The sequence below is a fragment of the Galendromus occidentalis genome, unplaced genomic scaffold, assembly GCF_000255335.2.
Source record: "Galendromus occidentalis unplaced genomic scaffold, Mocc_1.1 scf7180000077440, whole genome shotgun sequence".
Classification (NCBI taxonomy): Eukaryota; Metazoa; Arthropoda; class Arachnida; order Mesostigmata; family Phytoseiidae; genus Galendromus; species Galendromus occidentalis.
In genome coordinates this window covers 1,479,746-1,506,050 of record NW_003805428.1, presented here as the reverse complement: position 1 = coordinate 1,506,050, position 26,305 = coordinate 1,479,746, and the positions used below count along the sequence as shown (strand labels likewise).

Genomic DNA, 26,305 nt, shown 5'->3' with positions numbered 1-26,305 from the left:
CGAAATTCAACCCTGCTCTCACTTCTCGCGGTCTTGCTCCCTGCTGCAGATCGATGGATACAATCTGCAGGTCCACTCGTCAGCTCAAGTCCTTAGCAGGCGTTAATAATTTTTCCCGATAGAACATCGACTCGGCACTGTTTCGGACATTCGAACTATGTACTCGACGATATTATGATACCGTGATCTTATCATGATTGTCCTACTGTATATTCGGTGTTCTGACGCTTGAGTGATATCAGCGCGATACGCGATGCTTCGTTTCGCTAGGTCGCCACTGGCAATAAACGGCTTTCGTATATAGAGGCTCCAAATCAAAATCGTTGGTGACGCTCACCACTACGGCGACTCCAGGAACGATCTCCCAACGTAGCACCAGCAGGGCGAAACGACACGGCCGAGATACCTTTACGACTCGCGCCATGAGCTATCGAGGAGAACCGACTGATACTTAGCTCAAGTCGAGGTTGCAATGAAAGCTGATTGGGCAGTTCCTTGATGTAATTGATTGATTTGGACACAGCGGACATCCCCATTGTTCATCTATCATCTCTGCATCGCCTTTCGGTGATCGAGCGCTCCGAGCGATCCGGACCCCCGTATGGTAACGCTGACCTGGTCCTGAATGGGCGGCGCTGCATCGGAGCCGGTCGACGACCACCTCCGTGGTAACCATAAACGGCTGCCGCGTTGTTTTTTCCCTTAAGGCCCAGATGAAGTCTTCCGACAAAAGGCGCGTGTACTCGTGGACTCTTCCGCTCTTGAGCCGACATGTACATATACCGAAACCGGTACACAGACGAATGTTAGCACTGCGCCTGTGGAGAGAGCTGTCCCGAATAAATAGCTCCTGAACATACCGTTCGCTATGTAGCTCCTCTACAGTAACGCTGAAGCTTCAGTGGCTTCTCTGCTCCCCTGCCCTCGATGCCTTTCAACAAGTGTTTATCCTTTCAGGAGGATGGGTTGGAAGATTGCAACTACGCGAATACGCAAGTCTCGTCAATGAGGGTTCCACTCACATGGCTCTCTCTGGACGAGCATTCTTCGTAATGAGGTCCAATCGACCCGTATCGGTATGCATGCGGAAGTCCATCCTCGAAGAAGTCCTGGATTCATCTGGAGCAGGAGCGAGTCCGGAGCTTGTCCACCGATGAAGCTCCCCAATCTCAATGCGGCCGCAGGTCCGGAATCCCAGATCTGTAGTGGGTACCGGAAACCTTCGAGTCGCCACACAGGAAGGGTCCCGAGCTGTGATCTCCATGCTCGAGGGAGGATCCACAGACAGGTCATGTACTCCAAGGATCCCGGCGACGGATCGGGGTCGCTGTTCAGCAGCGAAACCCGCAGGCAAAAGTGGGTTTGTGGGTGAAAACGTGCGACAGTATGTGCGATCGATGGACAATGAGCCTGCCTCCGAATCCGTTGGGCACCAACGTCTCCTCGGAATAGAATAGTTATAGAAGTATTACACTTGATCTATATGCGTGTGTTCGGATTGTAAATACTAAGCAGCTGGCGAGGGAGGGAAACCTTGATGTAGAACGAGGCCTGGAAACATCTCATCCCGCCAAATTGAATCTGGTCCGTTTTTTCCCATGTCACACATGCCGGACTGGTCCATGCCGGAAGGGAGCCTAGGCAGATTGCGAAACTGAACATGCTGCCCAGTCCTGATCTGCTTCGTGCGTAGCGAAATACCTACACGTATATGCCGAATTTCTCCTGAAAGGGGGGCATATTCGCTCAAAGGACGAGTACGATGCCGTCATAGGTCAAAGCTCTACGTTGTGATTCCACCGGGCGCGCCCCAGGCAGAAAACGAAGCTCGCATACATTAATCCGAAACCCGATTCTCGGAGTCTCGATGTTCGATGCGTCGCCATCGCCGACGAGCGGTTCGCCCGTTTCCGAAGAAACGCCACAGGAAGACGCCGACAGCCATCATGGCTCGGGAGACGACCGGGAATCATTGGAACCGTTCGTCGCCTTCCTCCACGACCCGAGTTATTCAACAGAATTTTCCACGCTTCAACAGGACCATTTGCAGATGCGAGTCCGCTATCTCATGGAAAGCGCGCTGCTATTCTCATGTGTCCTCGGGGTGGTCCTCTTCACCCTCCTCTTACCGTATATTCTCTCGAGCCTCCTCCCCTTTACCGAGACGAACGGGAGCGTCACCCCCTTGGAGGCCGCGCTCCAGACAAGTTGATTCGATAGAAATGTCACGCAAAGGGAGAGCTGGAGTGAATGGGTAGGTACCTGGGGATCAGAATCAAAGCGGGAGCCTACATGTAGATGGAAGACACGAAGCTATGACTTCTGGTTTCGCGGTCGAAAATATCGTGTGTCTTGTGACCAATGTCGTCTAATAAATGAGTCGTTACACATTGAATGCGATGGAGTCTGGGGATGGTCACACGCTTCGATCTCAATCGCAGTGAGGTTCCCGTTTGAGCTAGCTCCTGCTCGAACACGCCGTGCGTGACGTATCGATTCGGAGGAGTTTTAGAGTTTTAATTGGAACCGACGTCGTCACCTGCAGGACTGAACGGTGGCCCCCCGGTTTCCCGCCGACGGGTTTGAATAAAGCGCGCGGCACAGGCAGAGCCATCATCCTAGACATCACCCCATGTCGATGGCTGTCTTGAAACACATTGCTTTGTTTACATCGTGAAGCTATCGTTTTGGAATAATAACGTTTTCACTCAAATCAACCTCGGAACCTGAGTTGCAAGTTGTAGGAACAGCCGGTGACCTCACTGCACGACCGCGAGAGCTTCGAAGCAACCCCAGAGATTCGGTTTACCGTAAGGGGTCTGCATTCTTTTCCCAGCACATCTGTTCCATCGGGATCTCATTTGCTCTCGATACTCCCCGCATAAGAACAATATGATAAGGAGATCTTCCACCATGGAAGAGACCATAGCTCCGAAAATCATGAAGGAGGGTGCTCCGAGCCCAGCCTTGGATATCAAAGGTAAGCACGGCCTGGGCGCCATTGATGCCCTCGATGAAATTCTAGCCGGCGAGTCATAGGCTCGGAGTCATGGTTTCCCCCCATTTTCCTTCCAGCCATGATGGAGAACGCTAAGAAACAAATCGAGCTGAAGAAGAAGCAATTGTTAGAGACACAAAACAAGACTCATGTCCCCAGTCCTTCCGTTCAAACCTCTTCCGGTGCCTCGAGTCGTATCGAGCAACTCAAAGCTCAAATCGAAGCTCGGGCAGCGATCAAAGGTAAACCTTCAGATGCCTAACATGTAATGTTCAATCTCACCGGCCCGGAAATCTTTCCTGCCTCATGACTCGATTGCGTCAAGCGTGTTCTTACCTCCGTCCGCAGTTCCCGGCTTGGTGGGCCTCCCCTCCGCTCCTGGTCAACCCACCCAACCTCTGGGACCAACGCCGGTCATTCTCGATGCTGACGGGAAAACCAGAGATGCGATGGGCAGAGAGGTCAAGCTGCCGTCATTTCAACCTACGTCCCTGGCCAATATACGAAAAATTAAACAAGAAAAGTAAGCTATCGCGGGAAGGATATCAGGCTACTCGACCGCCTCTGCGGTTTTTCGCGTTGTCCGACCCAGTCGCTCAAACGTTTCTTGCAGGTTCCAGCAAATAACTTCGGCGGTGAAAGAGGAACCTCAGGACTCTTCTTTCTTCGACCAGCGCTTGGCCTTGAAGCCGTCGGCCCGTTCGAAAAAGGCATTCAAGTTCGTCGAAAAAGGAAAATACGAACAGCTGGCGGACAAACTGAGAGCGAAGGCAAAATTAGAGAAGCTACAATCAGACATTACGAGCGTAGCGAAGCGAACCGGGATTCAAAGCGCCACGACGTTAGCTCTCATCGTCCCAAAGAAGGAATTCGTCAAAGGTGAGAATCGCGGTGTGCCGCCTCCCCGGCCCCCCTTCCCCCTTCGCCGCAGGATACGTGGTGTCGTAGTGTACTCGCACCGTGACGATATTTGAACTGGCATCCCGATGATCTAATAACCCTCGGCCATTCTCTTCTCATAGGAGAAACTCCAGAAATCGAATGGTGGGACAATCTTCTAGTAGAATCCTTCGACAAGATCGACGACGTTCACGGAATCACGAACCTCGTCGAGCATCCGATACAGATGAAAGCCCCTACTGACTCGAATAAGCCCGTGGTCCTGCCTGTGTTCCTGACGAAGAAAGAACGCAAGAAACTGCGACGACAGAATCGACGAGAGGTTCAGAAAGATAAAATGGAGCGAGTGCGTCTCGGTCTGGATCCGCCTCCGGAACCGAAAGTGAAAATGTCGAACATGATGCGGGTACTGGGTCAGCAGCAGGTGCAGGATCCCACCAAAATCGAAGCGCATGTGCGGCAACAGATGGCGAAACGACAGAAAGCTCACGAAGAGGCTAACGCCGCCCGGAAGCTCACCGACGAACAGAGAAAAGAGAAGAAAACTCGGAAAATTCAGGAAGACACCTCCTTGGGGGTACACGTAGCTCTCTATCGGTTAGTAGATGCGTCACGAAGTCTGAGGTCCCACTTAGGCCTCGATAGCGCGACTTGGGTGGGAGTCGTTCGGCAGCGTCGCTCAAGCTTATGAACTCGGTGACTGATTTCGTGCATTTTCAGAACGTTGAGTTTAGCATCGCAGTCGAAGCGTTTCAAGGTCGAGACAAACGCGAAGCAGCTCCACATGACGGGTTGCGTCCTCCTCTTCAAAAATGTGAATTTGGTGATTGTCGAAGGTGGACCCAAGCAGCAGAGCAAGTTCAAGAAAGTCATGCTGAGTCGAATCAAATGGTCCGAGGATCTGGTTTCGAGGGACGGAACCGATCAGGGGGAGAAGGTGAGACACGTACAAACGCATTGTCACCGTACATCATGCTCGCCCCTGATCCTCGAGTTAGAATTATCCAGACTGCTCAGCGGATCGCGATGAATGAAATTATGATTTATTTTCGCAGGTCGAGAATCAATGCGTGCTGGTTTGGGAGGGTGCGGTCAAGAATAGGAATTTCGGGGAGATAAAGGTCAAAACAGCTCAGAACGAGATGCAGGCTCGGGAACTGTTCAAGAAGCACTCTGTGGAGCAGTATTGGGACCTCGGATTCAGCACAACAGTTTTGGCTCTCGCAGAAACGAACTAATTGATATTCACTGTGACTGTAAATACGGACTTCCCTCTGTTTTTGGGAGGAGAGTTGTCAAGAATGAAAACCCGTGCGAGTATGGAGACAATTATTGATCATAGGATAATTATACTTTGATCCGCTTCTGCGATTACTCGGGCAGATCGAACATTTCACGAATTTCTGTACACTTCTCGAACATCTGCAGCGACTAAGTTCTTCGGGGGAGCGTGAAAACGTGATTGTTTCTTCCCGGAGATGAGCCAAGCAAGTCACAGAGGCGGATGCTTTATTAAAATGAAAAATATTTCTATTCATCAGTCCCTTCATCAAATGTAAAGTATGCTCACAAGGGGATCCGGAACAATCTTACGGGAGAGTCCACGCCCCTGAGGTCTTGGCGGAAGTTTTTCGCGCGATGAACAGTAGAATATCTAGATGTACGTAATGGACGATACGATTAGTACCGCAACGATCGTCTGGGACCGCGATAAGTCGTCAACGCAGAAGAAATATCTAGTTCCGACGCCAGACATTGTTGTTGCGCATGGGAGGACGTCTCATTCCGCGTCCTGGGCCTCCACGACCTCGCGGAGGCGGATGACCTCCCTGCATGTGAGGAATTCCCGCATGTTGCCATGTGATTCGCCGCGGGCGGTTCTGGCTCTCTGCGGGTGGGGCGGGGTTATCCGCAGATGGCTGCTCTTCCTCGGCGTCCTGAGGCGCTTCGGACGAGCCTCCCGCAGGAATATTCTGCTGAGGATTGGTCGGTACATTCCGCACCTCTTGATTACTCTCCTGTTGAGTCTCCATTGACGGTTCCTGATTGCTCTGAGGCTCGGCGGTGCTCGGCGTGAATGACGAAGCCGTGGTTTGGAAGACGAACGAAGAAGCGGCTCCGTCCTCACCAGAAACCAGGGTGGGGGTACAAGGCACAATGCCATCGTCAGCTCCTGGATTGCTCAGAGTCGCTAGAGGTAATCCCTGCTGTTCAACGAGTGCCTGCTGATCCCCAGCCCCGTCGTCGTTGGCCAGTTCGAGAACGAGATCCTCCTCAGGTGCGTCGGCCTCAATCGCTTCTTCCTGGGGCACTTGCTCCTCGGCGGCCTCCTCCTCGGCCAATAGAGCCGCGGCAACCTCCTGTGGATCCGATAGGAACGCCTCGGTTCTAGCTCTCTTAGCTTCTGACGTATCGTCATCCGTAGAGTCGGTAGGCACGGTTTGAGCTCGTTTGATGCCTCCCTGGGTTCCGCTGGGACCCGGGGCTCCACCGACGAATCCTTGGGTCGAACCGGAGCCTTGACTGGGACCGGCGGCTTGCGATGATGAGGGAACAACGTTCGTATTTTGGCTCGCTGCGGGGACCTGGGGAGCGTTGCTGCCTGATGCGAGACTCGGAGCCCCAGCCGAAAGGCCCTGAGATCCTGAGGCCACCTGTGGAACTTGAGATCCGACTTGATTCTGAGTATCTTCCTGGATTGGGTGTACTTCCACGCGAGGTGGTTCCTGCCTGGGCCTCGCAGCCATTGGGCGGATCGATGCCGTCGGAGGTTGAGGAACCGCACGCACCATCACGGCGGCGGCTCCGATTTGTTGCTGAGGTTGCGCGACGACAGAAGCTTGTTGGGTCGGCGTGGGCTGCTGCAGCTGGGGCGGAGGCTGGAGCTGCTGCTGCTGCTGTGGCTGAGGCACGATCTGAGGTTGCGGAGTGATTTGCTGCTGAGTTGGACTGGGGAGCAGGGACGACTGCTGTTGAGGTAGCTGCTGGACAACGGTAGGCTGTTGTTGACTTTGTGGGGGATTAAGCACGGCTTCTGTCGGAGTTACAGGCTGTACCGATGACGACGGCTGCTCGCCAGGCGATTCACTTGGCTCGTGGAGTTGCTCTCGCAAGGTCTTCAGCTCCTCTTCTTGCTTCTTCCATTTGGCCTCGAATTGGCTCTTGATTGTGTTCTCACGGAGTTGGTGTTCCCGGTTCAAACCGTCGAGTTTCGCTTTTTCAGCGTCAAGCCGCTGCTGGAGTTCGCTGATCGACGTCCGAGTCTTATCTAGCTCCGCGTCTTTGACCGTTACGGCTTGCTCTTTATCGGTCGCCATCTGTTTGTACTTACGGCCGAGCTTTCTTAATCCTTCGATCATTTCGGTACTCTTCTTCAGTTCCTTATCGACGGTGCCTTTCTCTTCAGTGAGTTTCGCGAGATCCGTCTCGGCTTTCTTCAACTTCTCCTCGAGCTCCTTCAACTGGTTCGATTGTACGGGCTGTTGTGTTGCTTTCTGGAGTCTCTGTTGCCACGACTTGACTTCTTTCTTCAGGATTTCGTTCTCCTTCTGCAAGGTCTCATCCACTTCAGCGCTGACTTCGCCCGATCTGGCGGCCTCGAGCTCTTGGCGGAGCATCCGGTTGCTCTCCTGATACACCTGACAGAGTTCGACTTTTCTCAAGAGTTCCGCATGCTTTTCCTGCGTGAGGAAAACACTCTCATCGCTCTGGCTACTCTGGACCTCCTGCGCTCTCTTCAGCTCGGATTCGGCTCGGTCCAGCTTCAGTTTGAGTTTTCCGTTCTCAGCCATGAGCGAATCCAACTCCGCCGACTTGAGCTTCTGTTCCTGCCGTAGGAACTCGATCACGGACGTGAGCTCTTCTTTCTCAATATCGTTCGCGAGAACGAAACTCGTCGCCTCGGCCGGTCCCAGACGATCGAGGAGCTCGTCGTATTTGGTGCGGTGCTCCTGAAGACGATCGTTGAGATCCTTGATTTCCTGCTGGAGTCGACCCACTTGTTGTCGGAGCGCGTTCTCCTCCTGTTCCGATCTCGTTTGGCCCGCGGTTGCGATGCCACGGGCTTCGTCCCGCTGTCGTTCGGCTGTTTCGAGACGAGCTCTCAGATTAGCGGTTTCTTCCACCTGCTTCGCATGCGCCATCAACTCTTTCTCGAAGCAGGCGCGGCTCTCCGCTAGCTCCGATTCCAATTTCCGAATGGTATCTTGATTGGTACTCGATTCTAGCAACAGACGGACTTCGGTTAATTGGGACTCGGTCTCTTTGAGGAACGCCCTAGTAGCAGACAACTCATCTGTCATCTTGGCCAATTTCTCTTCGGCCAATTCCTTTTGAGCTTGGAGTCGCGTACTTCCCTCGAGGGCCTGGTTCAGCTGTGAATTCAATCGCTCCTGGTTGGCGGCATTCGCGTCTTTGGCTTCTTTCAAGCACGTCTTCAGCTCCTTGAGCATTTTCTGCGTACGGGCGTTGCTCTCTTTCTCTGCGTTCACTTGCTGTTCGAGGGCTTTGGTGAGCACTTGGTATTTGGTCAATTGATCCTTGTACGATACACAACACAAGTTTCCTGACGAGGCTGCGACGGTGGGTGTGCTCTTGGGCGGCGCACTCGAAGCCGGACTCTTTTTAGCGTCAACCAGGTCCGCTTCGGCTTTGCTCAGTTTGTCCTTGAGTTTGTCTATCTCCTTCCGAGCCTCCTCGAGCAGTTTTTCTTTGGCTTCAACCTCTTCTTGGCGTCGCCTCTGGAATGTTTCCTCCATCTTGCCCAATTGTTTCTTGACATCCTGGAGCTCGACAATGATATGGGCCTGCTTCATGGACTTATTCAATAGATCGGTGTACTCGGCGCTGATCGACTGGTACTGCGATTTGCTCGAATGGAGTTCGCTCTGGACGTTGAGGAGACGCGTTTCAAGACTCTCGATCTTCGAGTCTCTGTTGTTGATGTAGTCCTGCAGGTCGCGAGCGATGCGTTCCTGCGATTCGACGTTTGCGAGCAACGACGCATTCCGTTTTCGGAGCGATTCCGTCTCTACTTGAGTTGTTTTCAGTTGACTTTCCAGCTGGCGGTAGTTGAGACGCGAGCTCTCAAGCTGAGCTTTCAAACCCGCGATTTCGGTCTTCTTCTGACAGATTTGGTTCTGTAGCTCCTCGAGCTTCGCCTCCAGCGACGAGATCTTCTGATCCCTGAGGAGGAGAATTTTTCGAGATCAATCGATTGAGAATTCGTAGTCGAAAAGGTTTTTTTCCCGCTGGAGACTCATGCAACGAATCAGAGAATGAGGCTCACTTTTCACCGCGCATCTTCTCGAATTCTTGAACGAAGCTGTCGATGTCTCTCCTATCACGTGTGTCGCTCTCGTCACGTTCTTTCTGAGCGACGTTCTGACCCCGGATGGCGGCAACCATTTCGACCTGACAGTCTCTCTCGTCCAATAGCTGTTTGACTTCTCTCTGGAGCTGGGTCACCAGACCCTCCAGTTCGAGCGAACGCTTATCTGGAATGAATTCGAGATTCGTAGGAATCCAACGTTTTCGGTCCCTCCAGAAAGGCGGAGAATATTACGCGGCACCTTGATGATAGACGGTGCGAGACTCCTTCTCGTACCCGAAAGGCAAACCCATTCGCTCACCTTCATTTTCGCGCTCCTCAACGATACTCTCGAGTTCCCTGACAGCACTGAGTAGCTCTGCATTCCGCTCCTGCAGTTCTCGAATGGAGGTGAAAGTCACCAGGCGATTGCTGATGACATCAGTAACGCTGAATTCTTGGATGTCGCGCGCGTCGGTGTCGAATCGATTCTCCACCTGCGCCATGAGACATTGCACCTGTCTGCTCAGGTCACGGTTGTGTTTCTCGACACGTTCAGCTATGACACGATGTTTCGTCGATTCACGAACGGCAGCGTCCCGTTCCTCGAGCAGACGGTCCCGTTCGGCGTTCAGGATGGTCATTTGCTTCTCTAATTTCTCTTTGTCGCCGATCATCCGTTTGAAAGCGGTGTCTTGGTGTATGATGTTCTCAGCGACAGCCTCCATCTGGGAAAAGCTCTTCCAGATTAGGAAAAGGAGAGCTCGGAGCACTCCCCGCGAAATCAGGCTCCCCGTCAATCTGGCCATGCCCTGAAAGTGCGCTCATCCGATACACAGACCTCTTTCGTTAGCTTCCGAACGGTGTGATTGAGCATGGCATTGTCTTTCTGCAGAGCGGCCACCCGGCTATCGATGTCACTTCTCTCCTGAAGCGCAACCAGAGGATCGCGCTCTTCTCCCGGAGTTGCGACCAGCTCCCGGGTCTCTGTCAACTGTGTCTTCAACGTCTCAGCTTCTTTTTCCTGCGTTGGAAAAGTCAGGATCAATCTGTCAAGTCTCTCTTTGAGCGAGGAATCCGAAGGCGAAAGGCGATCATGCATTTCGAATTCACTTTATCCATTCCTGAAGTGCGTACCTTCTCTGTGAGGGCTGCACGCAGTTTTGCGACTTCGAGTTCGATCTCTTGTTTCTGATTGCCTGCTGTCTCGTTCTGTCGCTGGAGCTCGTTCGTCGCTGCGAGGAGTTTCTCGATCTTGATCTTGTACTTCTCCTCACCTGGAATCGGCGAATACTTCAAATTATAGGATCTCGCGATTAGCGAGAGAGTCGGATTTCGGGATAGACGATGCGATCGGACGTCAGAGTTCAGCGTGCATCCGCCGACTCACCAATTTTGTAAGTGTCGGTGAGACGTTTCTGAGCCCGGAGTTCGGCTTCCCACTGAGACTCGATCTTCGATATATCTTCCTCGACCTTGCGCTTCTCCTGCACGATGTCTTGGACGTTTTTCCGTTCGGCGGATAGATCCTCCCTGAGTTTCTCGAGCTGGAGAGTAGTCTGCGAGAGCGAGTCTTGAAGATCCTCTTTTGCCGATTGCAGCGCGGCAACTTCTTGATACTTCTCTCGTCGCAACTTCGCGCATGCATCTTGAGCCCCTTCCAGTTCACTCTGCAGCTGATCGACACGCTTACTCAACAATTCGTTGGCCGCCTCGAGACTCGCGCTCTTGTGTTGCAATGTCACCACCGTCAGAGAGGACTCATGAGCGCTGGAAAGAATCACCAGCTCAGATCCTCCCATTCCTGGAGATTCGTTGGAGCTGTTCGCTCCTGGAGCGGGCTAAAATTACTCGGAGCCTGGATTCACAGGCAGCCCCGTTCTGTGTTGCAAGAGAATACTCCCGGAAATACACGACACAAAACTAACCTCTCCGCGGCCTCCTTCTCTCGGCGGGATCTCTCCGCGGCATCCTCCTGATACTTGCGGTATTCCTCCTCGAGATCCTTCAGACGTTGTTCGTACTTCTCGTTGAAACTCCTCAGAGTTTTCACCTCTTCCCGACTGAGCTGGAGTTCGGCTTCGAGTTGAGCCTTGGTGTTCTGGATGTCGGTCAGCTGCTGTTTGCTCTGACTGAACTGAGCTTGGACGGCGTTATAATCCTCTTGGAGCTTGGCGAGCTTCTCTTCTGCTTCGGAGACTGACGTTGCCGCATCGTTGAGCAAGGTTTCTGTCTGGAAACGTTCACCGCTCTGGAAAATATGACGGAAGGAATTAGGGTTTAGTCCTCGACGCCTTCCCCGAGAGCGTAGTGGCGGGGAATTATTTTTCTTCGGATGCTCCTCGAGCCTCACCTGGATAGCTTGAACTTCCAGCTCGTGATTCTGCCAAGCCTGCTCGACTTGTGGTTGCAAATCCAAGGGTAAGAGAGACCACAGGTCCGGGCCTAAAATCGCTTCCATAGTCCGATTCGATAGCCGCTCAGATCCAGTTTACGGATAAAAAGAGGTGCTGACCGGCTTTCTCATTAAAACACAAACTGTCTAACGTTGCCGGCTCTTCTGTATCGAGATCCTCGATCGTTTAGCAACAACATCCACATGCGGCCAAAGATAAACACAAGAGCAGACGATATCAAATTTGGCGCCGAATCTCCGGATACCTCCGTGGACCAAGCGGAAGGCTTACGCGAAGCCTCGGAGCGGATTCCTATCTTCGAGATTGCGAGATACGGGTGAATGCGAAATGGAAGTTCATCGAGCATCGGCTTACAATAATGCAGCACTCGCGACCGATCGACGCGGCACTGCTCGGCTGCGAAGTTAAGAACTGCTGAGTGGAAAGTTCATACGAAAGCGTACAGACGCTGGCAGGGAGCGCTCGGCTTTTCCGAAAAATCAGCGGCACGTCGCGGCGCCAGTTCATTCGATTATGGCAATCCGAATCAAAGTAACTCAGTTTGATCGAGGGCCCGATATGATCTAGCTTTCACGGAATGGACAACCCTCTGAGCTGAATTTATTTGAGGGTTCCTTCCCGCAGTCCTTCAGGCTGTTCTGGGAGGAAGTCCGGGTTCCAGATCAAACTTTGGATTCTGCGGCCCGAAGTCAACTGGAGTTTTGCTGCAGCTTCAACTTGCATACGCTTGACGGTCGAGTTCCGACAGTCGGTGCGCGCGGAGAGGCCCAATCTCTATACCTGATCCACGATTTTGAGAGCATAACATAGTTATATATTTTGAGTGTATTCTCTGAAGTCCGATTCCCGGAGGAACACTCCGTGAGGCATCCGATTCTTGTAAGCCGCGTTCCGAGTGGGGGATATTTCACCCAGAAATGGCATACGGCCATGAAGTCCCATCGGCGGAGTATTCTTCATTCGTTCCTCGAGCATTCATCCCGTGAAAGCGGACAGCCACATCTTGGGAAGATCACGGGCGACTGTTCTGACATTAACTTCCGATGATAACTTCCATTAACTTCCATCCGATGAGCCACGTGAACAAACGGAAAGACCATGAATCTCAGCGGAGCCGAATTCCGACTCACTGATGGCCGATATTAGGCCGGTTGTTTCCCATCATCCAGGCAGTTCACCGTCTCCGAGTCAGGAACTTCAAGTCAGAGGCGACTGCCTGATTGCTAGACATGAGCTCCCAGAACGGATCTCCAGAAATCCGTGAGTAATTGGCGAGAAACTAGCGTGAAATATCGGGATCAGCTACTCGAGGTCCGGTACAATCTCTAGAAGCCGAGCTAGTGTCACGGTGATTTTTGATGGAGCACGGCGGGCGAGCTGCCTTGCCGGTAGCTCGCGCCTGGATGCTCGTACTGAGTGAGTGGATGACTGGGAACGGACTTACACCTAATCACGTCAAGACCGAATTTGTGTAATCCTGCCGGAAGAGTCCAAAGCTCAGTCGCTCGGGGATAACCGCCCATCGACGCAACTGCTCGATGCATAACCAATCGTGCTCATGCCCAGCAATCGAATGTTGCGAGTCGTACATATGTAAGGACTCACGCTCCAGACAATGAGAAGTTTGACTCCCATATCGCGATCCTAGCAGAGACGGGGGACTAGCTCCTCACCGGACGAGGGCTAGTATTCTTTCTGCCATTATGAATTCACAAAAAAAATTACTTGCTACCAACTTATGGCACGAGCTACAATACAAGCTTCGAGGAGGTCCCGACTCCGGAGAACAGGGATATGAGAATGATTAACTCAGCCTGCACGGACCAACTGAAATGCAGTCGGCACTCTGGAAGTCAAAGATATATGTTGTATCACAACAATCTGTCCGTATCAATCGTATCCACATGAATCACTACGCCACAGCGATCATAAGACTCATGCAGGCTATGTTTCGGAATTTCGAGAGAGTCCCAATCCCAGAACGAGGGCATGGAAGATCGGGAAGCTCTCGCTGCAGGCAACAGGGGCAATGATGTGGAGGAGTACACCAATTCACAAATCCATACAGCTAGTCGACGAAATACTGCCGCACATCACCAACTACATTGGCAACGCTGCTGCGATAAATTGATAGGGCGGAAAACGAACTCCGCTGCTTTCTAATCCCTCCAGCTAGGACGATGTGAAGCATTGGCCTAGCAAGAGACACCTCACCGTAGCACCTATCGGAGCCGTTCCACGCCAACGCCCCCTCCTACGTCCGTGAGACAGCCCGGAAGGCTTCTAACGGAGCAATCCTTGTTGCAAATTGCTTCGATCTATTGGACTGCCGATATCATTGGGAAAAAATCTGATCGGGTACAACGTATCAACACCTCAAATCGAAGGAGCACAAGTCGTATGCTGCGACGGATGTTCGCCAAAGCGAATATTTTCCGTGTTGCTGGAAGATTTGACGAATTTGATTGTGAGATCAGTTCACGAGTCCTCATACCATTGACGCGAAAGTTCCGGTTCGAAGCACTGAATTTCTCCCAGAATAGCAAAGCTAGAGATTTTGAAGTCCTTCCAGTCCCACAAGGATGGGATGAATATTCTGGATCTTGGTTCGGATCGACCGACCGGCGAAGGAACTGGCAGAGAATTCTTTTGCGCAGGACGGGAGTCGAAAGTTTTTGTATTCCCAACACGGGCAGACTCTGCGGATTCCGCCGTTCGCCTTACTTAGTGCGAGTAGGTGCGGTCGTCATTCCGGTTCTCTGGCAATGCCTTGGATCAAATCTGGATTTTCCTCTAATGGAATCTATCCGCAGGATGGAGGAAGGTTCTTCCTGGTAGCTCACTCGTGGGAGGCATCGAACGTTCAAAAGGCGTCGGGTTCTTTCCGGGTGACGCAGGGCCCAACGCACAAGCTCGTGGTCGCGTCGATTCCTTCCATTGAGGGGGTTCGACTTGACCCCGGTTGTGGGACGAGAGATTCTTCTCGGTGCTCGCAATGTCTCCCATTCGCTGATATCGGTTCGGACTCGATTCTTTCAGGACCATGTCGAGCGAATTCGCTTCCGAAGGATAACATCCCTGGCAAAAGCACCCGGGATCTACATGAGAGGAAACGATCACGAGTCCCGCAATCTTCACCGATGAGCATCGGGTTCATCATCGGACGGCGAATCGCCCCTCCCCCCCTCGCGGGGGTTCCTGCTCGACCCATCTATTAGCCGCCATCACTCCATCTCTTCCACTTCCACATGTATTTACCGAAATCCGGCAGCATCGTTTGCCCCCATATCTCTCGTAAGTGAGCGAGCGAGCGAGGAGACGGGTAAGCGAACGGGCGAGGAGAAACCAGTGAGGCTTTGAGCGGAGGGTATGTGCGAGTATAAGCGGGTCTGTGTACGAGCGCCCCCCGTGGGCGGTGTCTCCACGATTCATTGGCCCGCCTCAAACGTTGCCATGGGGACTGAGTGTTACTCGGTCCCCTCTAAGTGAGTGAGCGGGTGGGCACAAGAGACTGACTGACTGAGTAAGTAAGTACATCACACTTAATTTCGAGGCAGGAACGGAGGAAGTGAGCCAAGAAGAGGGGAACCACTGCCGACTCGAGGTAGACGTGAGCGTTCGCCGCCGAATCCTCGTCTTTTGGGTCGGATTGCGATTGCGTAATGGCGAATGACTCGATGCAGCTCCAATCGCGAGAGAAGCTCCGAATCATCGGTAGTCTGCCTTCCCGCAGATTCCGGCAAGCGGCGGTTTTCGTCGTCTCCAACATTACGTCACGGGGAGCGTCTGGCGGCCCTCCTCCACGATAACACAACTTCAGGGTGGAACGCTCAATTTTTTTTCGTCGACACTAGTTGGATGCCGATTTATCTCAGCGCGCTATTCTGAGTCTGCAAACTCTCTTTTGCACGACGTGGGGTCAAAGTTCCGACCGTGGTAATTGCAGTAAAACTATGTGATGAGCGAGGGCGAGGAGGCTTTTGGCTGAGCTGCGCTCGTCCGCTCGTCCTCCCGCACTTGAAATGCAGCTTATCGCCTAGCGGAGCTTTCTTCTCTGTTAACATGCAAATTGGCACCGCTGCTCAGTTCCCCAGCGTGCAAGCATGCATGCGTGTCTATCTATCTACCTATGTAGTCGACCGTTTGCCAGACTACCTTATGCTTTGCCTGTAGCGCCTATCCAGCGAGCGAGCGAGTACACTTAGCTGTAACCGAATACGCCTGTCGACACACGAGGAGGAGTTCAGTCAGACTCCCCAACATGCCCGAGCGCTTGCGTAGCTCCCTCCAGCCCTTTTAGTTTATCTTAATTACACTCCCTTTAATCTTTAATAAAAGGTGGACCGACCACCGGCACTATCTCTGCCACACCAGGATCTCGCATCGCTACTAATCCCAGCTGTGTTATCTGATCCCGTTACAAGATAAATCCCGATAAGACAATCTTGCTGAAATGTTTCAACAGGGTGTTTTATTATGGCAGGGTGCAACGAGGCGCACGAGTCGCAAGAGCTTGTGCCCAGCCGTTGATCCACCCGGATCACGGTCGAGATTCCCTTTCGCTGAAGTGTCCTGAATGCTCAAATCGACGAATTTTCATCGGTGTCTCCGCACAAGGATTTCTCTGCAGGAACGTCGTCACGCACTTTACGGCCTCCGATCTAGCGGAGTCTGGCTGTCGACCAGAGAATCTACGAAAACTGGTCGCCAAAAGTCGTGGTGGTGCCCGCTTCACATCGTCTCGACTCCGGGGACAAAGCGAGAGCGCTTGGGACAGCTTGATTCGAGTGGAGTACCTTCGCTCGATTCGTGTTTCTCTTCCCTGCATCACTCACTCAGATTGAGAAACAACTCCTGAACAGCGCCAGCGGATTAGTTCCACACTCCTGTGCCCGCTCGTCTAACATTCCCGATCGTCTCTGTGAGCTTCTTCCCCCCTGATTCAGTCAGTCAGCAACCAGCACCAGAACGCCACCTGAGAATCGAGGCAGATCCCACGATCGTCGTTGAATCTAGAGCTAAGCGCACGATAAGATCAGGATTACAATCGAGTCGCATTGAACTCATTCAAACCGCGCCAAATCCTAACTGGAATGGCTGCGAATGCTCTCGGAGCCTATTCTTGAGCGAGTTTTCGGATGTTCGATCGCAATTAGAACCGAGCTCTTGAGTACCCAGTCCGGATTCCGACTGCGCATGTAGACTGTACGCCACTGACGTATTTCTTTCCTGATGCAATGTATTGCCGTATTGCTCTCCGCGGAACGGCTCCAGGTGAAGTGATACAACGAGCGGTTGAAATTGTTGAATTGATTGCGCTGGGAAGATGAATCAATGAATTTAGTAATCAACGCCTTGCACGAAGAAATTCTCATTATTAGCAAAGCTCCGCCTTTGAGCATTTCTTATCTCGGGGCATAATTCCTAATGCAGCAGAACGGTACAATCTGCTCGTACATTTAAGAGAGTCTTTCCGCTTCATTTCTCGTCGTTGTTGGTGTTTCTGCTTCTGTTGTCGCTCCAAGTCCAGGATTGAATGAGCACGCTCCTGCATTGTTATGAGAAGTTCAATGCTTCTCGGATCGAGAGCTCTCAAAACTCAAGTGGTCGCAGTCACCTCGTCAGTTAAACAGTATGCATGGCTTTCCTTTCTCTGGTCTCAGCTCGAAGTCGTTGTGCTATTTTGACACATTAATCCGCTTATCCGTGAACGAACGAGCGAGCTAGCTAGCTAGCTACCTACTGGGCAGACGAATAAACGCCATCAATGCCTATGGCTTCTCCTGGACTTCTGACTATTCATATACACACACATGGCAACCGAGCTAGAGGAGTCAGATGAGAAACATTCGAATAGAATCACAATGCGCGGCTCAAAAAAAAGGACCACACGCATCTCGCAGCCCTAGTAGACCTTTATCACCAGACTTCACTTACGAGCGAACACGACAGGGCCAGCAGACAAGGGAGCGGGATAAGATCCTGACTCGAAGCCTATTTCCGAGATCTCGACCGATCCAAATCGAATCCGAGAGCTCCTTGTCCTAGAACAGAAAATTTTGGTTGGCCGAAGTCAACAACCCGTCTTACCACCCCCTTATGCTGTGAAAGCTACATCAAGGCACGAAGTCCCTATTGTAGAGTCCGTCAGCACCAACTGTCTCGGCTGATCTAGGTTCTGAAACATATATACATATGTATGTGCGAAGCATCGAATAGGAAGCCTTAATAAACTCTCGGAATCGATCATCTTGTAGCGGCCCCGAAGCCTTACCTGAGGCGTTCTAATCCGCGGCTCCGACTTGTTGTTTTTGTTGTTGAAGATCAACTTCGCGTATGCATTCACCGTGGCGAAGAGGGAGGAGAAGAAGATCGTAGTGCGTGATCCCTGTCAAATCTGATCTGCACAGCACAAGTGAGCTGTCTCCATTCTCCGGAAACACTCTCCCCTCTGTTCAGCGAAGTCTCAATGTTGATGGACCGACACGCGAGAGAGCGCTCGAAATCCGCCGCTAAAAAAGAGATAGAAATGGCCTGTTTGACAGGTACTCCGAGATTCCATCGTCATCATCAGCGGATTTGGTGATCTGTTCCAAGAGCACTCGCTGTGGTCTGTTCTCGTTAAAGTTCTTCGGACATAGAGACCGAATCCAGTCCTTGCACGTTCCGCAAAAATTTTGGGGCAAAGCCCGTTGGACAACCGCACAGCTGACTACGGTTTTCTTTCAGTCTGTGAGTTGCGCCGTACTGCACGACGATAGCGAAAATGTTCGGTTTGACCGTGCGAGCGATGGAGTATCCGAAAAGCTCTCGGGCCTTTGTGGTACTTCTCGTTGTAGCGCACCGGGGTCGATGAGTGTACGACGACGACGATGATGATGTTGATGAAGATGTCGTCTTATAATAAGTATGTTATATATGACCTCCCTCAGCTGAGTAAGCTCATCGTTATGCACCCACCCATTCAAGATCCATCCAACAGCGTCCCTTCATGAAGTGCACGGAGAATCGCTCGCGAGCGGCATTGACGGGGATCCGACAAGAAACTCTGAAGTTGCTTCCGATGGCATCGTCTCCACCGCTCTGGCTGAGAGGCGATAAAATATGCCGAGCTACGCCACCGATCACGGGAAGAGTCTCGCAGAACATTTTCTGAACCGCTTGAAGCGAAGATTCGAAGGACGAGATCCTTGAACTCCATGAAGACACATCGTAGATCATCGATGATTCGATGAGTAAAAAATGTAGGTGGAATAGCTTTTGACGTGGAAACGTCTTCAAAATCATTCGAGTGACAATTTGCCCGGATCTTTCGCTCTCTTCTACGCGTGCAGAATCGCTGACTTCCCACAGACACCGATGGCTACCTCGACACTCGTATTCATGCTCATCATATGCATTGATTCGATGTCTGCGACATCGACGGCGCGATTTATGCGTGCGAGTCCAGCGGGAAAGCAAGCAAGCGAGTCAGTCATCGAGTGAACAGCGGAATCGACCGCCGGGTCGACTGGGACACCGGAGAAGGGGACGAAAGAAGTGCAATTCGTTGCATTTGATTTCAAAAGCTTTCCTGAGTAGTCGTTCGTTAAGCAAATTCGTTACCCCTCCACTGCGAAAATCCTGAAACGAATCAGATCAAGCGAGTGAAGCGACGAGTGAGCAAGCCATTCCCTGCACTCGAAACTACTTCGTTCAGACACCGGGCGTCCAACGCGACATTTCGTCACGAGCTCTCGATACCGACCACCAAAAGTGCAGCGTTTTGGCACCAGGTCGTTTCGCCGAGCCGATCCGTAGGAGGATGAATGAAATCGTTCCGTGCTGAACCGCTCCATCGATGGGTGGTGGTCTGCGGCCAGCGGATATCACAGTTGCGTCTTTTAGTTTGTAATTCCGTCCCTGAGGGATCTGAGAATGATGTTGCCTTGGCTGTTGCCGCGACTTCGTCTCTCGTCGAGGAGGACAAACCAGGAGGGCCTCCTCTCTTCTCGGAAGACCAAAGCGCCCCGAAGAAGTATCCTCGTTGACTCGACCCGGCTCGGCTGTCAACAGCCATTATCCTGTCTCACTCGTCTCGTTCTCTCTACCTCTCTCCTTCCGTGATATTGTTGTCCTGGCACCGTCGTCTTCATCGTTCCCACTTTCCATGACAATGGTTTATTTGCATCCAAAAAAGCCATTTTCTTCCTGTTTTATTGGTTATATCCTTAACGGTCGCACGATACTGGCAGAGCCTCGCTCTACCCCAGATTCACTATCCCAGTCTCTCAGCGTCATAGTTTCCCCGGCCTCGCCACGGCCAACTCAGAATACGTACCGCAAGCGAACTCCCTCCTTCGGTCAGCGGTGGTTTCGGCTCTTTCACCCCAGTTACCCGGGCAATCGGAAATCTGTCGGTGTTCGGCAAGGGGCTCCGTGGGGCTCGAGACCCAGGATACCAACATGACCACGTGACGTTCTACCGAAAGAGCGCTAGTCGATCGAGTCAGGACTCCTCAAGTATTCGCAGCAAACGAGCGGATCCTCAAGCTGCAGTCGCTGAGCGACGCATTTATCGCGCATGCGTCCGAGCACTTCCCGCCAGCTCGCAGTGGTTGGCACTTGCGGTAGAAGGAGGGCAGCGAAAGGGCGATCGGTGGAGCAAGCTATTACCTCAAAGCTGCCAAATCAGATTCAGAGTATAAACAGGTGCTTGGGCGCCGGGGGTGGGGACGCTGGCTGGCTGGCTGGCCGACCGATTGCATCAGGGAGACGAGACTTTGAGCGTTCGCTGTCTCTTCACATCGACCCTGCCGACGACCCGGCTAGCTCCTGTTCGTTCACGCACTCCGAGTGAGAGAACGCTTCACCCGCCATCCGAGCTCACCTGTAAGGCTTGTTGGCACTCTTATCCGGGCTTGGGCTCTGATTCATCGTGTGGCCAGCTCCTTAATCATCGCTTCTGCCATCAGTAACAGTGGGAGAAGATCTGCTAGGATCGTATCACGCAGATATGATCACTTGTGTCGTCGCTTTCTCGCTCGTTCGATCGTTCGTCGAGCGTTTTCGAAAGCGAGGAAAATAAATATACATTCATACATACATGTACCCGAGAGTATTCAGTTCGCTCGACGCAGCCCGACCGTTTTTAGACACGATATAAATGGCTCGGAGAAGGGAGACGAACGGATGGCATGATGCCACCGCAATGGGAGCGACCACGACCACCAAGGCTCGACAACATTTTCAACTCGCTTGCTCGAGGCCGCAAGAAAAAAAAAGCAAAGGGAACGAGGATATATATTGCCAGCATTCCCATGCTCAGCCGGAGACGTTTTGCATGACTTTGAGGCTCACGCCGGTCTCGGCCGTGGGGATTCTGCGACTGACAAGCTCCAGCGAACGCTTCAATCATTTTTCCACAACTCTGAGAGCTACCGAAACTCTGCGGGTGAATTCCGAGGGGTCTGTTGTCGCGAACCCGAGCTAAGAATAGGGTCCTGGGCTCCGAGTCAGCCGTCCATGAGCGTGGAGATCTTTTAGTCCACAATAGAGTTGAATTAATTTCGTCGTCGTAAAATCGTCTCATGCACTCAGGCTCCACCGAGGTCGATGCGCGACGACTGAGAAACCTTCCGACCGAGTTTCTGGAATTCCCCCTACTGAATCTCTGACGTGTCCCGGATACGGAACGCTGCCTGGGCCAGATTAGAATTTCCGCACCGGTCTGCGACGGAACGGTGTCGATTCATCTCCGCACTGAGCTCCGATGTAGGTTCTATGAGCGAAGCATGAGCATTCTTAGGACTCGCCGAGCGGAGTACATATGCGGGTGAGTCGAAAGATGATCACGGAATCGTCTATAATTTATGAGTTAACTCTTGTACGCTCGGGTATTGTTCGGCTGTGTATTTATGTTGGCAGCGCTTGAATGGTGGGCGTCCTGCTATCGGATATCCAAATTGAAGGACTCGCCGGAGAGTTGGCCGACTTGTTTGCTCGCTCGCCCGCCCGTTCACTAGGCTCCCTTTCAGCGGCCTGATGGCTAGAACCGCGAACGAGGAAATATACAGACGTACATACATCGGATAGAGCGGACGCCGAGCAACATAAACCCCGCGGTGAATCGAGTGAAGAATTGATATCGTCGTCGTATCAACTTCTGCCCGCCTGCCACTCAGCGGCCGGCCGGCCAGCCTGCCTCCTCTGCGACCTCGATGAAGCGCTGAGAGTGGCATCGTTCGCCGTTCTCTCGTTCCTTTCTCTCCCTGTCCGTCTGCCTGCCCGCCCGCCCTTCCCTTCGTCCGTCTGCCGGTGGCGGGCAAGAAGGCACGCGGCCATCCAGAGAAAGCAATACATCACGGTGCTTCTTTCCTCACAAAAGAGCCCCCGCCAGCCATTGCTCTGCCCAAATAATGATACGTGCCGCCGCCGCCGCTGATGGAGAACATAGCGAGCGGGCGGGCGGAGGGAAAAAACTCAACCGACGAGAACAAGGGAGAATCATTCCCTTATACTCCCCTAACGGATTCAGCGAGTGCATAAATGTGTATGTGTGCGTGTATGCAAGCATCCCAGCGAGCACTCGCGGCACCGTCGTTCAAATCTTTGTGGGTTGTCCGGAAGTTCGCAATTAAAAGCTCGAAAAGCTATCCACGGCCGTCGCTTAGCTCGGAGAGCTCTCGACGAAGACGACGACCTCACTTCCGTCCGGGTGGAAGCAACTTCCGCCTTGAAGGCTGTCGCGTGCCACTCCGTCGCCACCGCCGCCACAGAGTTTAACGTTTTCATCATCAACATCACCAGATTCATTATTGGGCTCGTCAAGCAACACGGTGTACTCAATCTCTGTCGGTGAGGATGTTGGTCATTCGGTTTTTTTTTCTTCCTTGTTCTCCGCGTCGCTTCCTTCCCGGGGTATCGCTCCGCCAACATCGAAAACACCTCCACCGGGGCGCAGGAACATGCCGATGGAATCGGGAGCAGCTATCCGAGAACTTTTTCAGATGATTCAGCGATCTCATGAGAATAGAGTTGACCAAGCGAAAAATTAGCGGTAGAAGCCGTTTCCCTCGGCGGAGATAGGGATGCTGGTCTGAAGTTTCTGGTACAATACGAAGTAGAAAGTCCCGCCGTGACGATTGTCGTCTGAATGACAATCGTTGTGGGAACTTAAAACGAGCCTGCTACACGACACGCGGGCAAGTGTGAAATCGTCAGAGTTTGAGTTGAACCTCACGTGACTTTGCAGCGGTACCGTGGCTGTCGACAACTTCAGTAACGGACACTCCGAAACATCAGCCTATCGTAACATCTGCTCGAGCCGTTCCTCTCGCGAGCTTTCGGCGGAAAAGGATCGGGGCCGTTCTCGTATCGTTCTCCGCAAGGTCAGCCAGAGGATTGATAGCAAAGAAGACTCATCGCCCCTCGCAAAGGATTCGGTCGATTATTTCAAAAGGCTCGTCGTGTACAATGAATATGCAAAGGCTATTGGAAGGGTCGAAGATGACCCCTCCGAATCAGTTCATGTATCCGTCGTTCTGTTGTCTTCCGTTCGTTCACGCAGCTTCCGAACATTCTCTGCTCGCCCCGACCACTGAACGAGCTGCAAAGCGAGCCTTTTGGGAAGAATCTCCCCTTGCCATCGGCCCCAAACTACCGAGCGTGCGCTTTTCAAGACGACTAAAAAGCACTGGCCCCAAAATGGATGCTATGATCCGCTCTATGGAGTCCGTCCATCCATTCCTTCGAGTGAGCAAAGACGGGCAAGCGGCTGTGCCGGCCGGCGCCGCACTGACAGATAAACAGACAGACGGACAAGCACGCTAGCGGACGCACTCTGCCTTCACATAGACCCGTCCGTCCGTTCGTCCGTTTGCCCGTCGACTGACTGACCGACCGACCGCCGCTCAGCCCGTTGGAAGCGTCGTTAACTCCACTGAGTTCTCGTGGCAACTTTTCAACGTCTTGCCCTCTTCGCCGACTCGTTCGTAGCTCAAAGACCTCGGGTCGACCTCTCTTTCTCGCCGAGTCATCAGGCTGAAATAGAGTTCGGCGCCTCGAGCCTCAAGCGAACCGTCCGAGTCGCTCCTGCGGCTCGCCGACTTCCGATCCAGAAACGAGTGGACGAAAAAAAACACTCGTGCAGGAGCACTGCGTAAGGAAGGCGCCGCACAGAGCCTCTCCGAGGAAAAGAGAAAGGAGGAGCGCGCACCCATTCAGAGATCAAGATGCTCAGTGCACTTCCTGTCTGAGTTCCGCTTTCCGCGAAGATGGTCGTCGTCTCCATACGACGAGGACATAACTCGGTCACTTCTCCGTCTTTCGGTCCCCCTGTCCTCCAAGTATCCTCGACAATTACAGGAGCCCGAAGAGCAGTTTGTCAAGTCGTCGCTGGGCTTCAGTCGGCTAAGTTGTTTTTGAGGTACTGACGACGCACCCCGGTCGTCCGCTTGCGTTGCCGGCCGGCCGTTCGGGCGGTTGGTCAATTGAGTTTGGACCGTATGGACAGTCCTGCGGTAGCGGTAGTCGATTGAAGATGACAACATGATGAAATATGATGGAGCCACGAACAAGAGAAAAACTCGAGAATGGCCACCATCACGTCTCAGCCGCTTTTGACCTCCGGTAGCTTGATGTGGTAAGTACGGGGTACGGAGGTGGCCGAGTTGGCACGGCTATTTCGGCAGCGCCTTTGTACGTTGGCGCTACGGTACTAATCACAGCGGATCGAGCTGCCGAATCTGTAAATGGCTATTTGGAGGCCGCAGAGAATATCATAGGAGGGTCAGCTCTGGAGCAGCGTCTGAATCCAACATGTCGTGCCAATCGACTGCCGACGTTCATTGGATTGACCGCCCGATATTAGACCGAACCTTCACCTTTTTCTGTCCGGAGAAGCTGTCTCCCATGAAATTACGCGTCCGTACCGCCCTGGCCTTCCAAAAATTCACGTCTTAAAATTCACGTGAATACAAGAACGCTCTACGAAAGGGAACTGAGGGAACGTTCCAGCGCCGAAGAACCTCCTCAGTTTTCAATTTTCGTCCGTTGCCCTCCGGGTAGCGGGCTGGAGGATCCCGGCTCGACTTTTTCCGACATAATTTATGTTTCCGAAGGGTCCGCGCTCCCCCACATCATCGATCCGCTTTGCGGGGACGGAAATGTAGACAATTTTTCGTAGTGGCAATGTGGAGCCGCTCTTGAGCGTTTGGCGTCGAACGTTGAAGCACAGCCAACGTTTGATTGACTGACTGAGTGACGGACTGACTGACTGACTACCTGCCTGTCTGCCTACCCGCCTGCTCGAGTCATGTTGCGAGAAGCGTAAAGACGCAATTTCGGTTTGCGTGGAAGACCCAAATCAATCACAAGGTGATCAACGGCGGCGGTCCGAGCGAATTATTTTGGCAGTCACTCATCTTCTAATTTAATCTGACTTATTTTCGCCACGCACAAAATCAGCCATGCCGCATAGCGAGATCGTTTTCCTATCAAACAAACCGTCGCATCGCTTCAATCAAGTTTCGATACTATTCCCGTCATTCTCTCACGAACCAGTGATGATCATGCTCGGGAGCAGGTTTGCTCGGAGCGTCAGGAGAACAATCGTATCATCGTGGTATAATTATTCGACCGCTACCATGCCGACTTGCGCTTCGCTGCGATCCAAGAAATATGCGGAGCCGTCCCTTCCCGATCAATCCCTCCCTCGACAATTCTTCCAATTGAGATAGCAGCCTGAGTGAAGCATGGAATGATGATACAGAGATGCAAAAGAGGAAACGGCCTACAGAATCGACTTGCGGTCTACTGGATCGACGTGAGAGGTGCCTCCGGTGCATGTCGGCCTTGGAGGAACGAACGGCGGCGGGCGGACAGAATCAAACACGGGCTCACGCGCATACAAACCAGCACAGTTTCCGATCAAACACACCTCACGAATGATCAGACACACTCACAACATGCACACGACAGTTGACAACAAGCACAACGACGCCGCGCCGGCCGCCAACCGAAGATCGATCTGTTGCCTCTCTTCTGCCACAGCTTTCGTTTTGGTTTTGATTCGATTTCTGTTTGGTTTCCTCCTCAGTCGAATTGACTTCATCAGAGTTCAATTTCGGGGCCTTCCATTGATTTTGTCGGAGACCGAACGACAGACTGCCCGGCCAGTGCTCCTCAAACCTTTGTTAGAAGCAGATTTTTTCTGGTTTTCCCTCATTGGTCTTATTCGGACGATGCCGGTTACTTTCATCGTCGTCTCCGTCGTGTCGCCGTCACCTGATTTCTTTCTCTCGATGCTGATAGACTACTCATGTTCTTAGTTCGCTCTATTTGGACAGTCATCGTAGTCTAATTTTCTTCTGAGTCGACGTCCTTTGTGCTCTGTCAAAAGAGGTGAAATCCGTGGCGCCAACCACTGTCGCCCGCCACCAACAGGACCCTGACAACTGGCGAGCAGAGCCGAAATATAAAAACGAGTCTCTCTTCCTGTCTATCGTTCGTGTTTGGCTGGCTCTCTTCGAGTCAACAAACAGAGTTTGTTCCATTCGCCCGTAGGTGGCTTTTGAGCGGAATAATGAGAGGGAAATCATTCTCACGGACGAAATCACCCGCAGTCTGAAACACTGAGCTTGTATTCGACGTCTTCGAGCGTCAGAGGCTTGGGGGAAGCAGAACTTCGCGGAATTGGTTTTC

The 26,305-nt window shown here is 52.5% G+C and overlaps 2 protein-coding genes across 2 annotated transcripts; one reads left to right on the top strand and one right to left on the bottom strand.

Moving 5' to 3' along the window:
• Positions 1-2,656: 2,656 nt before the first annotated feature.
• Prp3 (pre-mRNA processing factor 3) lies at positions 2,657-5,136 on the top strand. Its single transcript, XM_003743200.1, has 7 exons — positions 2,657-2,980; positions 3,076-3,240; positions 3,347-3,521; positions 3,612-3,877; positions 4,021-4,495; positions 4,619-4,835; positions 4,954-5,136. The coding sequence occupies exons 1-7, from the start codon at positions 2,893-2,895 to the stop codon at positions 5,134-5,136; spliced, it is 1,569 nt and encodes a 522-aa protein (XP_003743248.1). The 5' UTR covers positions 2,657-2,892.
• A 498-nt stretch (positions 5,137-5,634) lies between these two features.
• On the bottom strand, positions 5,635-11,667 carry Mgtor (nuclear basket protein megator). Its single transcript, XM_029111442.1, has 8 exons — positions 11,560-11,667; positions 11,135-11,457; positions 10,597-10,976; positions 10,344-10,483; positions 10,048-10,230; positions 9,529-9,934; positions 9,186-9,393; positions 5,635-9,100 (listed from the first exon to the last, which is right to left on the bottom strand). The coding sequence occupies exons 1-8, from the start codon at positions 11,665-11,667 to the stop codon at positions 5,635-5,637; spliced, it is 5,214 nt and encodes a 1,737-aa protein (XP_028967275.1).
• Between the last annotated feature and the right edge of the window lie 14,638 nt (positions 11,668-26,305).

Bases quoted from the DNA above. Each gene is read 5' to 3' on its own strand.
- Prp3 (XM_003743200.1), top strand. From the start codon at position 2,893: ATGATAAGGAGATCTTCCACCATGGAAGAGACCATAGCTCCGAAAATC. The intron at 2,981-3,075 runs GTAAGCACGGCC...TTTTCCTTCCAG, and splicing joins CCCAGCCTTGGATATCAAAG to CCATGATGGAGAACGCTAAG. The intron at 3,522-3,611 runs GTAAGCTATCGC...CGTTTCTTGCAG, and splicing joins CGAAAAATTAAACAAGAAAA to GTTCCAGCAAATAACTTCGG.
- Mgtor (XM_029111442.1), bottom strand. From the start codon at position 11,667: ATGGAAGCGATTTTAGGCCCGGACCTGTGGTCTCTCTTACCCTTGGAT. The intron at 10,977-11,134 runs GTTAGTTTTGTG...GATTCTTTCCAG, and splicing joins GAGAAGGAGGCCGCGGAGAG to CGCTCATGAGTCCTCTCTGA. The intron at 10,231-10,343 runs GTACGCACTTCA...TTTCCAACGCAG, and splicing joins GTGCAGCCCTCACAGAGAAG to GAAAAAGAAGCTGAGACGTT.